General features: G+C 45.5%; 2 protein-coding genes across 2 annotated transcripts in view; both read left to right on the forward strand.

The window, feature by feature from the left end:
* LOC125756237 (sodium/iodide cotransporter-like) overlaps nucleotides 1-2,460 on the forward strand; it is a 41,475-nt gene extending 39,015 nt beyond the window's left edge. The window contains exon 8 of the mRNA XM_049416547.1: nucleotides 2,356-2,460. Coding sequence (XP_049272504.1) covers nucleotides 2,356-2,460 — 105 coding nt within the window. The remainder of the gene's footprint in view (nucleotides 1-2,355) is intronic.
* LOC119395955 (sodium-coupled monocarboxylate transporter 1-like) overlaps nucleotides 2,374-12,549 on the forward strand; it is a 28,977-nt gene continuing 18,801 nt past the window's right edge. Inside the window, exons 1-4 of the mRNA XM_049416826.1 lie at nucleotides 2,374-2,473; nucleotides 8,406-8,515; nucleotides 9,321-9,388; nucleotides 11,740-11,826. Coding sequence (XP_049272783.1) covers nucleotides 9,341-9,388; nucleotides 11,740-11,826 — 135 coding nt within the window. The 5' untranslated portion in view covers nucleotides 2,374-2,473; nucleotides 8,406-8,515; nucleotides 9,321-9,340. The remainder of the gene's footprint in view (nucleotides 2,474-8,405; nucleotides 8,516-9,320; nucleotides 9,389-11,739; nucleotides 11,827-12,549) is intronic.

The following is a 12,549-nucleotide window of genomic DNA, read 5'->3' on the forward strand; positions in this document are numbered from 1 at the left end:
CTCTACAGCTTCGCCCACTCATCATCATTCACTCCGTGGATATGCTATGATTTTTTTTTTCTCTTTCGAGAGCCTTCGTCCATTTCGTGGGATCCCGCAAAAGTTACATGTTATCAACATTGAACGGAAATAACGCGAACTTACAACCAACGTGTTTTCTGGCCACCAATCACAAACTTTGCTTACTCAAAAAATAATAGTACAAACACTGAGCGTTTGTACTACGCACCAATTTTTAAACCAACGGTAAACTAGTTATTCTGGCAAACGACATAACTGTTCTTTCTGATAAAACACAGAAGGCAAGTGTTTTTACAGTTATCATTGTATTTTGCAAACCCTGTGCCGTAATCAATGCACAACTTTATTTGTCCCTGGTTAACGGGAAGGAAGCTATGGGACAGAGGGTAGAGGGAGGACCTACTTGAAGTAGGCCTCCTCTACCCTCTCAGCCCACGCCAGGATGGCCTCCTGAACGTCGGGCCTCGAGCTACCCAAGGCAGCCTCCGACTGTTCCTCACTAAAAATTAAGCATGCCAGGAAAGGGGGAAGAGGGTTCTTAGGGCAGCACCACATGATGTGGTTTAAGTCTGCTGTAGAAGCGGCGCAGAATTTACAAGAGGGAGAAGGGTAACTGGAGGAATGAATGCGGTGTAGGAGGTAAGGGGAAGGAAAGGTGCGAGTCTGCAGTTGTCGCCACAGAATTTCGCACCTGCGCGGGGATTTGCGAATGAGTGGCGGAAAGGTTAAACGTTCTAATCGGTAGTGGTGTGCAGATGTCGTGGAATGAAATAAGCCGATCCCGCGCAGTAAACGGTGCCTCCTCCGTAGCGAGTTGCGACACGTCGGATGCTTGTGCCCGGACTGTAAATCCTCGAGCACTGGCATGAGCCGCCTCATTTCCGGCAAGGCCCGCTTGCGCGGGAGTCCAGATTAGTGCTACAATTTGATCGAGGGGATGGGCCAAAAGCAGGGAAAGGGCTGGCTTAGACACCCTGCCCGCTCCAAAATTATATATGGCCGTTTCGGAGTCACTTACGACAACAGATGAATTAGGGATTGTGAGGGCCAGGGCTATGGCCGCCTCTTCGGCCTCTTCCGACGAAGAGGCAGGGATCGAGGCGGCCCCAGCGACCTGGTCCTGAGAGTGAATGACTGGTATTGCATAATAATTCCTGTTCCCGTAATCGGCGGGAACAGGAGGCCACTTCGGGCGAGTTCATTGCCTCCCGAATTGACTGCCGCAAAAAGATGTTTAGAATCCGTCAAGTACGAGAGGAGTTACAGGGACATGGCGCTTTCTCTCTCCTCTCGTACAAGCGAGCGCGCTGAAAGCTACGCAGTGATGGGGATGACAAGGGGGCAAGGAGCTACGACCGTTAGCGAGCGCTCGTCATGACCTTGAGCATTTCTTTTTCTTCGGACGCGCGCCTTACTTTCAGTGTGATCGAGCGCGCGCGCACGTGGCGGCATCCCGCGGCCGCAATGGTAAATATGCAAGACACAAGTGCTCAAATCAGCCAATGGCCGTGGACTTTGGGTTTATGGCGCCGTCATTTGGGTTTACGGCATCATTTGTCGAGAGAAGAGGGAGCGATTTCTAGCTGACTTTGAGAATTAACTGTAAATTCCAGGTAACGTGCTGCGCTATATTGTTAGGCTCGCGTGCTCTCAGGAGCCTCGACTACGGATTGGCAGCGTTTTCTGAGCATGCTCAAAAAGTGTCGCAGGATCACTTTAAGAAGTCTCTGTTCACGAACGTGGATGAAGATAGCGAGGAGGTTAAACAAACTCGACTTGCTGCGCTAACCAGCAGGAAAGAAGGAGGGAGAGAGGAAACTGCGCTTTGGAACTGCGCTCTTTCCTGTCTCCCTTCTTCTTCCTGCTGCTTGCGCAGCAAGTCGAGTTTACAAATATGAACCAACTAGTCTGCAAAGAAGTATTGAGGTTAAACAACCTGGCTATTCGCTCGCAATTTCTTCTAGTATACAAAATGGAAATATATGTGAAATTTCAGACATTTATTCCAGTCTTTGAATAACAGTGACTTCGGATGTAGTTCAATTCTAATGACGGCGGGCAACGCTTCTGCCATTTGTTGATTTTTTTTTCTTTAGTGTTTGTGGCACTTCGCGGCTACCGTAGAATCAATCATTTAAAATGCAGCCCTGATTAAACTAGCATGTGGAACATTGTGCGAAGCTATCCTTATCTCGCAGTATGGTGATTCGTGTTACCTGGGAATACGATCGCGTAATCAAGCAAGGACTATTTTAGTGTCCCTATGCTGCAATAATACAGTAAGCGGGCAAACATTTTCTTGCATTTTGCATCCTTTGTGTTGTTTCGTTTTAGCTCATCATGACCACATGTTTTCCAACAGATTTTGCCGTACTATGTGAAGGCCTTCCTCGTGCACATCCCGGGTTTCACCTGGACTTTTCCTCGCTGCCGTTGTAAGCGCCGCCACAAGGTGAGAGAAAATAAAAACAGCTCACTCAAAGAATATTATGCCTTTATTTGTGCGTGCAAATGTACGTCTTTGACATTTCCAGTTCACGCCACATGTAGGCAATAGATAATGAAGATAAGGAAAGCGTGGGAGACGTTATTAGTGGATTTAGTTGAAGCGTGATATTTATGAGATAAAGGGAAATAGAAGTAGATGAAGAAACATGACCAGGATTTTGGGACACATGCATGTACCGCCGTCTCTCGTCGATGACTGAGGTGGCCAGGCCGTAACTAGAAGGGGAAATAGGCGAAAAAAATTCTATATGACGAAAAACGTTCGTCGTCAAAAACGACTCCCGGTTCTATACAGTAGAGACTTATTTGAACGTTCTATTAAAATCACAGTGTCGCACCACAAACCGTGTGGATTCCCGGAGTGTTTAAAATGTTACAGTGGGGCCCCATGTGTTTCTAATGGGCGGTGTTCAATTGTCCTGGGAAGCCACGCGCTTTGTAGTGCAATACTGCAATTTTACCAAAACGTTCCGGTAGGTCTCTGCTGTATAGAACCCCGAGTCGTTTTTGACAGCTTGCTTTTTTCAAGAGATGATTTTTTTTCGCTCATTTCCCAATCAGTTATGGAAGGATTCTGTTGCTACCGCCAAGAGATGGCACCACGCACAAATATCCCCAAATCCTGGGAATGCAACTTGCCGCTCATGGGAACACAACCAACTAGCTGAAATTTGAATCAATCAATCAATTTTCAATCAATTTTTATTGTTCATAACACATCTAGTGGCCGGTTATTAGGAATCATAAGGGAAAAAAAACATGCGTGATCCCTCCGTCGTAGGAATTGGCAAAACACGAAAGTGAAACGAAGCGAAAGACAGAGAACGTAACTGCGTCTAGGGTGCCTCGGCGACGCCAGCGCGGCCAGCACGGCAAGTGTCCCTCGCTGGTATCAAGACGCTTTAACCATGACCTCCGATATCGCGCGCAATCTCGGAGTAAGGGCTAGTAAGTTTCAATCGTGACGCATTACTTCTTTTCGCCTCTCACGGACGGCGGCATGCACCGCCCCTCTAGCTACACCGCCAACAGAGAGCACCGTGCGAGAGAGAATGTGTGAAAGATATAAGGCGCGTTCATGGAGTGTCCAGCATGCGGTGGTAGCTTAGCTGGTTTAGCGTCGGGCGCTTACTCTCGCGGCCGCAACGTCGTGGGTTCGATTCCCAGTGGCGGATCTTTTCTTGTTTTTTTTTCTTTCTCACCCGTTGGCGTCCATTTCATGAACGTCATATCCGGTAACGGAAGTACTTGGTGGACCCCGGCATTAAACACTTTCGTGTTAAAAAGAAAAACGGGATCGCTTACACTTACTGTTCAAATATAAGCTTCCAGCGCATTGACAGTGACCGTTCGTGAAGTGTTAATGCACAAAATACCATAATCAAAGGAAAACGACGAGAAATCACGGCAGCACTCATAACGTTACGCCTTCATATTTGATAGCTTTTACTCCCAATCCCAATAATAAATAAAATAATATACGCTCTCGCGGCGAGAGCTGCTCAACCTCTAATCGTAATCACTGTGAACCTTATTCAATTATATTTTTTCTTTTTGTCGACATATATTGCTGTCTAGAAATGCAGGAGGAAAACCTAATCAACAAAAAAAAAATGTCCTTCCAAATACTTATGAGCTTGCCTTCCGGATTTTCCATCAGGCTCGTAATGCCTGATGACCATTTTTCTTATTTTTTTTAACTGATGCATTTCACCAGGCAAAAATGTATGAACGTGTCACTGGCAAACAGGCGACAACTCATACGTCTCTTTTCATTTCAACTAAAACAAAGCGCTGCGTTATTCAACCCTATCCGCTGCTCTGCATTTTCAAGAGAACATGGTATCGCGAGAACACTTGACGGGTATTTACCGCATGAAATTAATCAACGAGATTAAACACAGCACTCAGCCGGCTGTTGCTAAGGGTTTCTGCGACGTGTACTCTCTGCGCCGTGTGTCGCCATCGGTAACGATGGGTAAGCTCATAGTTAAAAAAAAAAAGAATATATCTACTATCACTTGCCTCATAGAACTGCATCCTAAACCATTTTACAGCGAAAGCTGTTATGAGATCATTTCACCGGCCGTTTTTGGTGCCGTAGTTGTCCGCCGCCGCCACCGCCGCCGCCGGTGTCCGTAACCAGTATCGCTCGAAATAAAAAAAAAACTAAATAAGAAAAAAATTCCAGGATGGAACGAGGTTCGAACCTGGGCCCTCTGCGTGGGAGCCCAGTATTCAACCTCTGAGCCATGCCGGTGCTTGAAACTGCTTTGCAAAAAGGTCCTATACAGGCTTCATGTCGGGAAGGAACCACATTAGCATATGCAATATAGCGTGGTAAAAGAGTAGAATAAGCACCAAGCGTCTCACAACGCGAATTCTGTAACCAGGCGTCACACAATGCCAATTGCGCAACGAGTAGGTTGTTGAATGCTTCCAACCCATTACAAAGAGCTCTTCCATAATTCTTCATCGTCATCACGCACAGCATCAACAAAGTGCGCATAATGCCTTACATGCGTTTAGCAGGTACCACGGCTGTCTGTAGAATGACGAAAAATGGCACAGTGCCTACTGCCCTACTTCTCAAAAATTACACTGATTTATAGCGTAGTGGGTTCCTCGCAAGTGCACTTCTGTTGGTTGCCAAGGAAGCCCATAAGGCTCCCATGATCCATTTCCTCAGGGTCTCAATAAAGTCAATTCTCTCTCTCTCTCTCGCTCTACGTTTCTCTGGTTAATGTGTTATAAAGCGTGGTGGGACAGTTAAATAACGACCGGGCGTCACACAATATGCATTACGTAACTAGTGGGTCGTTTAAAGCTTCCAACCCATTACAAAGGGCGCAACCATAATTATTCATCGTCATCAACCGCCGCATCAACAAACTGCACATAATCGCTTACATATGGTACCTCGCTTCTCCGCAGAACAACGAATAATGTCGTGCTGGGTGCTTCCCAACTTCCCAAAAATTACGCTTTGTTGCGTAGTGGGTACGTTGCTAATGTACCTAGGCTGTATTAGTAGCCACAGGAGAGCTTATAACAGGCTCTAGAAATGCCACTCTTCCAGCTTTCGCTGTGACTGTGCTGCGCTTTCCGCGCAGGCCTGGCGTTTTTGCTTTCTTTTTATACTGCACGGTGTCCGCTTCCATATAGAAGCGGTGCTATCGGTGAGTTGCTTCCCTCCTCACGAGTGACCATAGGTCTGCAAACTCACTCGTTAGTCGACTAACTCAGACTCAGATCGAGCCTTGAGTCTGAGTGAGTCTGAGTCTGAATGAGTGTGGCTGAGCAATATTTTGATGTGTGTCCGAGTCACTCCGCTTGAGGGAAACTTTCCCGAGTCTGAGTCCGAGTGAGCCATAAACGCAATATATATTTCTTGAGTGAGTCTGAGTGAGCTCGACATTTTTTGTCGACTTATGCAAGTGACTCAGACCAGCTACGAGGATTTCTCCATTGTTAATTGCGTTTGGAAAGCGTTAGATATTGACGATATAGGACGCATCGTAATGTATGGCTTCTTATAGTTTTTCTTTATTTATTTATTTCCTTTTAATTCCTTTTTCGTTTTTAAATTTATGTGTGTGTTTTTTATTTGGCAAAACGGCGTTTCGTTTATTTGCCATGGTTTACCATCAGGTACAACTTTGAGAATCGTGGGCAGGATTCACGCCACTGAGGAAACGCAGCTTTACACCTTGCGGGAAGCCAAGCAACGGGAAAGACGCAAGACGTATGGATATACATACGTTAGCCGCACGCGTGGGAATTCTTGGGTATTAGCCAGTCACACTAAGACAGCAACGAAAACAACGGCTTTGGGACATTTTATCGGCGTCGCATCGCTGAGTTCGTTTTACGATGTTGACGCGCGCAGCGCTTTGGTGTGTGCTATTTATAACTGACGCCTTTTGGAACTCGTTTTCGAAGTTAACGAGGTGTGCAACGCAACATTATGGATATAAATACGCTGGATTCGTGATCCCATGTGAGACGGAATCTTGCACATACACAGTCTTTGTTCGGGTTTGCAAACATTTCGACAGCTGGCTACCGCACCTGTCGTCCACGTGTTTATAAATTTCGCTGGAAATTTCAGATGCCTTTAAAAGCGAAACTATCATGTTCACAACTCCGTAACTGTGAAATAAAAAAAAAACGATGTCACACATCTGCAAACTGCGTCTAACATGCAATATAAAGCTGCCTAAATAGACGTATTATACATCGAGCGGAAAAATATTAATTTGGTGAGCAGCGATTTTACTAAAGCTATGAAATATTCTCAGACATTCTCTGAACCTGCAGGCGTTCATGCACAAAATTTGACATGTTTGGTTTTCTCTTAACAGATGTAACTTATACAAGCGCAATGTGGCGTTTTTCTGTGGACTTGGAGATTTACAAACTTCGTGCCTCAAGTTTCTCTTCAAGCTTGCCATTTTTAGAAACTTGCGTAAAAATTGCCAGCGCTAAATGAAAATATCGCTCTTGAGTGACTAGAGTATAACGTTCTTTCTCATATATGCAGCACTTTATTCAAATCTGAAGTGCTTGCTCGTCTCATTGAAGCATTTCTGTTTTTTTTTTCATGTACTTGAATAATAAAATTGTAGCGATGAAGGCGAAGTGCAATAACATAAAATAAAATAAAAGCACCAGTGCACTTGCAGTTATGCTGCATGTTCAGGAATCCATGGTCGTCAACATCGGTTAGAACTTTCGCACTGCGGTGAGCGAATCACTTCGAGGTTTTGGATCGTAAAACTGCGGGTTTTTCTTTTTTAACACGAAAGTGTTTTATGCCGGGGTTCACCAAGACTTCAGTGACGTATTTCCGTTACGGAAATGGCGTAGAAAAAATATACACGATCAGATGGCAAAGAAAAAGAGTTCCGTCAACGGGCATCGAACCCACGACCGCACGGTCAGCAACAACAGATGCCGGGCACGCTATCCACTGCGCCACGGTCTTTTTTTTCTTTATTGCCTGCTTTTGACAAGAAACAAACAAACACAAGAAGAAGCGCTATTTATAATACAAACACTGGTTGTGTAAAAAGGGACACTAGAGGCTTTACAAACGCGTCTTTTATATCTACCACTTTCTCGGTCGGCGGGTTGGTGTTGCCCTCTGGGAGCAGTAAAATAAATTCGTCATTACTGTGGCCTGAGTGATTAGCACCTGCAACGCGTTACACGTCCCTCCCATTCGGCGCGTTTTCAATTGAAGTTCAATTTTGTCAATGCCTTAACACACCGCGAGGTGGCGACCTTAGCCAAGCGTCGTAAAAGCGTCGGCCTTGCTCATAGCTCTGCGACGCGCGCCTGCCTCACATGGCTGTTACACCGCGTTCCCCGCTCACGCGCTCGCCCCTAGAAAAATCGCGGCCGTGCTACCGGGGCGGCACGACGCGCTTTGCGTTTCCCTCTTGTCCGGCCGTGGTGTTCAATCAAACATGCCGCGGGATGGCGACCAAGTTCTGCGTCCAATATGCGACGCTCTTCTGGCTATCACACCTAGTTCTCTGATTACGCTTTCACCGCTAACTACTACAGCTACCACAAGGGTTTGTTTAATCACATTTAGCAGGGACGTTAGTCGTCGGGATGGAGATGTACCGCCAATCATCAATGTGGGCACATCCACGTTAAACGGTGCTATAGATGCCAGACATCAATATACATTGTGCAGACTCTCTTATATCAATGTACAGTAAACATTCACTTACTTCTATAAGGGAACGCTTTACTTTCGTGTTATTCCGATTCCTATGACGGAGGGACCAACCATGTTTTTTCTTTATTTTACTGTCATGCTTGTTTTGTGGCAGTGACTGAACGGGACTATTCTTTTCGCGCAGCACGATATCGTCAATCATCAATTCCCAGGCGGCGGTCGTATACGTGGACGTGCTATCGCCGCATTTTAAAGGCGCCAGTTCCCACGTGAAGTGGATCACACGAGGCACAGGTATGACTCAGAACATCGTTAAACGCTATCTTGCCAGAGTGATTGTGCATACCACTCTTATACAGGGTGCTGACTCTAGCCAGGACTTAAAAATATGCCGACGCACTTAATGACGACGCCACCAAATGCGTGTTGCCCACTATTGCATGGATTGTTGCTCATTATTGCATCACACACTTTTTTTTTGTTCTGCATAATTCGTTAATTAGGCAAGATTAATTAAACGACTTCTAAAGAAAAGAAGCTGGTCTAGAAAATTCAATTAGAAAGTTGTAGATCGGTTGCATGCCACGTGGCATTTCATGAGCATATGACGTGATATTTTTTTTTTGTATTTCGTGGGCATCTGTAGGAAGTAGAAAAAAAAACTGATACTTAATAGATAGAAAGTTGGAAACTGTCTAATCGGACGTTTCTCAAACTGATATATAAATTTGTAATTTGAATTTGTCGCCCGGCTTCACTGCTTTAGAAGTTAGTTAATTAGTCTTGTCTAATTAAGCAATTAAGCACAAGAGAAAAGATTGTGCGACGTACTGCGTGCAATAGTCAGTAACATGCATTCGGTCACGTAGTCATAAAGTGCGTCGGCATATTTTTAAACTCTGGCTATTGTTAGCTGGAACACCCTGTGTATATTGTACTCAGTGAACCTGTGGTCTCGCTGGTTATTTATGTAGACATGCTCCCCTTATGTTATGAACGGCGTTATGTGGTTATATTTATGCTCAGCGCAGCAATGATTGCGTAGATGTGTGTTCTTAACACTACACGTGTTTTTCTTTTCTTTATCTTTCCGGTGCAGCATTTCTACTTGGCACATTGATGACAATGTACAGCTGTATCTGCATCTACATGGGCTCAATTACGCGGGTAAGTGTGCTTTTTAGTTTAAGGTAAATTAAGATATACGAATTCGTCATTTCGTTATGCTCACGGCTAATCCTTTTCGCATGATGTCAATGTTGAAAAGAGGGACTAGCAAGATAATGAAAGGGAGAAGTTCAAGAAACTTGCAGTGGACAATTAGAGCTAGACGAAGTAATTATAGCTTGCAAGCTGTCGCAAACCCCCCGGAATGCAGAGCCACAAAAGGCGAAGCCCACTTGCTGTTTCACCCTCGGGAAACTTTCCTCTGGATATTTCTTCATATTCAGAAAGTATCACAAATTAAAAATTTCAACTTAGTTGATGCGGTACGAACACCGAGATTAAAATCTCGTAGTTGGAAATATTGTCGGCTCAGCTGGCGTTTACATTGCGACTTAAACATTTGTCACCGACATGCAGAAGGGCTGGACTTACTCTGAGCAGCGCATACGAGTTCGCAATGGAATTAAAAGAGAGCCATTAAGCTACGACAAAGAGAAAGAGATGATCGAACCTCTGATAATACTTCTGGCCGATGCTCGAGTTCAAAAGAAGAATATACGCATAGCAGATTAAGTTTATGTAGCATCGCCCCACAAATAATAAACAGGTTAAACTGCACATGTGGACTTCGACAAAGTTTCCGCGTAGATATTCCACAAAGACAGCCTACATTTTAAAACTGCGCTAGACAGTAAACATGCACCTAAGTATAACAGTAGGTGAACTGTGCAACAGAAAAATGAAACGACTGATCCTAATGCGGGACTTCATGCCCTACATCTAACCTGTCCATGAGCAATTACAGGCGCGTGAAAAGTTGATAAAGCAAATTTGGGCAGCGAAATGAATACTTGCACCGGGTGGTACACAACCAACCAGTACAAAGCTTAGCGGTTAAGTGAGATCATTCAGGTCTCGTGGAGGGCGAAAACGTAGACGCGCTTCCTTCACCCAAGCAATTCTTTTCATCGATGTTGAAGTTGAAGTTTTGAAGTTGAAGTTTATTGCCACATAGTTACAAAACATTTATAAACAGTAAGGATGGTGGGATAAAAGCTGCACATAGGCAGCTTGACTGGTCCCACCTCCTCGTACAATAACAGCAGCAACATGACAAGTATTCGCAATTGTTACAATATTAAAATAGAAATACACAAAGCACAGGTGATAAACATCAGCAAGAAACACACACTTTTAAGAAACACAAAAGCAAGGTTGACATTCATAATATTAGTTGAAGCAATGCGCTTTTAGGAACATAACGTATGTTTTCATCGCATAGTTTATATTTATTTAGTGCTGAGAGAAGACAGTAGAAAAGGCTTTGAAGACCATAGTTTGTGCGTGGTCGCGGAACTGCCCAATGTTCGGTGTGTCGGTTTAAGCGAGATGATTGGTTGGTTAACAAGTTTGCGATGTTCCTCATATGAGTAGTACTCTTAGTCGTTTCACGTTTAAAAGAACACATAAGCTGGTACTCATATAGGTGGCCCAACTCTGATAATTTTGAACTTCAGAAACAGATCACTCTTTCTCTCATCTCGGTGCTATTAGCATGGTATTATTCTCAGCTGCTGCCATACTTGCTCGGCGAATCACGAAGAGAAGTTGTGTACATCGTTTGTGGTGCGGTGTTCTATTTTTGCGACCTTCTAGGCGGAATTATTCGTGGCTAAAAGGTGTCATGAACCACTTTTCCAAGTAATGATCTAATGACCTTAGTATCGGAGTTTACTGCCTCCCGAATCGATTGCCGCAAAAATTTCTCGAATCCGTCAAGAATCAGCGGAGTTACGGGTGTTTGGCGCACGCTCCCAGCGCTTTCTCTCTTTTCTCGTGCCGACGAGCGCACTCGAAGCTAGACAGGGAGGGATGACACGGGGGAAAGAAGTTACGTCAGCACGCGTCATGAAACGCGATCGCTCTCCCGCTGTGATTCGCTTGCGCGAGTGCGGCTACCGTGTATTGAGGAATGCGGCGCCGGCAAGTGGCGGCACACCGCGGCAAGAAGCGCATCTGATCCGAACGCCGCTCTCGATTTACGTCGGCTATCGGCCAATAAGCATGCTATGTTTCTTGCGACGTAAACGGACAGATCCGCGACGTAAACTGACAGACGCCCCACCCACCGACGAGAGTGAGAACCGGCCTCTGTTTGAAAAGAGGGCGCCTGGGGAAACGGCAACTTCGCGCTCCGCTTGTGGCCTTTACGCGGCGCGCACGACTGTAGTATTTGGCAGAGCAGTTCATAGCCGTGTCAGCTTTCCGCAGGATGTGTTTTTTCAACAAGCCCAAGGGGTGCTTCATGACCCCTTTAAGGCTAAATACGTGCGTTCTTGATTTCGATGCAGGTCATAATGATGGTGCTTTCGGCATCAACGGGACCCTTCGTGGGCTTGCTCGTATTGGCGATCGCGTTCCCATTTGTGCATACGAAGGTGAGTAATTGCCTGACTTTATTCGGTTTTTTTTTTCAGCTTAAAGGGACACTAAAGGCAAATAACAATTTATGTCACAGTGAAAGCTCAATCTATGACATCTTTTTTTTTTTAATTTCGAGAGTTTGCCCAATGGCATACATAGTTAAATATACTGGTAGAGGCCGGCTTCCGCTATATACATCAACAATGCTCTATGGTGGGGCCCATAGAGCCACAAATCATAATCCGGTGGTCTTGTCGGATGAAGGCCCACTGTTCTCAGGTAGCGCCGCCGTATCTGATTCAGGCCAGGACATGTCCACAACAGGTGCTTGATTGTAACCGCGGACGCTTCAGTGGTACAGAATGGGCAAATATCCCCAAATGGTCCATGCAGATGTTGTGGCCAGGCATATGTGACCGACGGAGTAAGTGCCGTCCCCGCACGAAGCCTCCGCAACACCACCTCCTCCTGGCGAGTAAGCCCGCCTGGGAGGTTTGAATCACACGGTGGAATTAAATCTCGTGTGGTGCGGCGGAGAATCTCCTTGCGGTGGAGGAACTCACACCGGGGATCACTCGGGAAAGGCGCTTCTAGAGTACGTGGCAGCTCACTGTGGGTGGCGGTGCCAGCTTGTATGTGAGCAGAAATGGTGTCCCGTGGTATCCACTGTATCCTTATCTGGCCAGGCATCTGTGCAGTTTACGCTCTATATCGCCTGCGAAAGTGTGCGCGTTATA

The sequence above is a fragment of the Rhipicephalus sanguineus genome, chromosome 6, assembly GCF_013339695.2.
Source record: "Rhipicephalus sanguineus isolate Rsan-2018 chromosome 6, BIME_Rsan_1.4, whole genome shotgun sequence".
Lineage (NCBI taxonomy): Eukaryota > Metazoa > Arthropoda > Arachnida > Ixodida > Ixodidae > Rhipicephalus > Rhipicephalus sanguineus.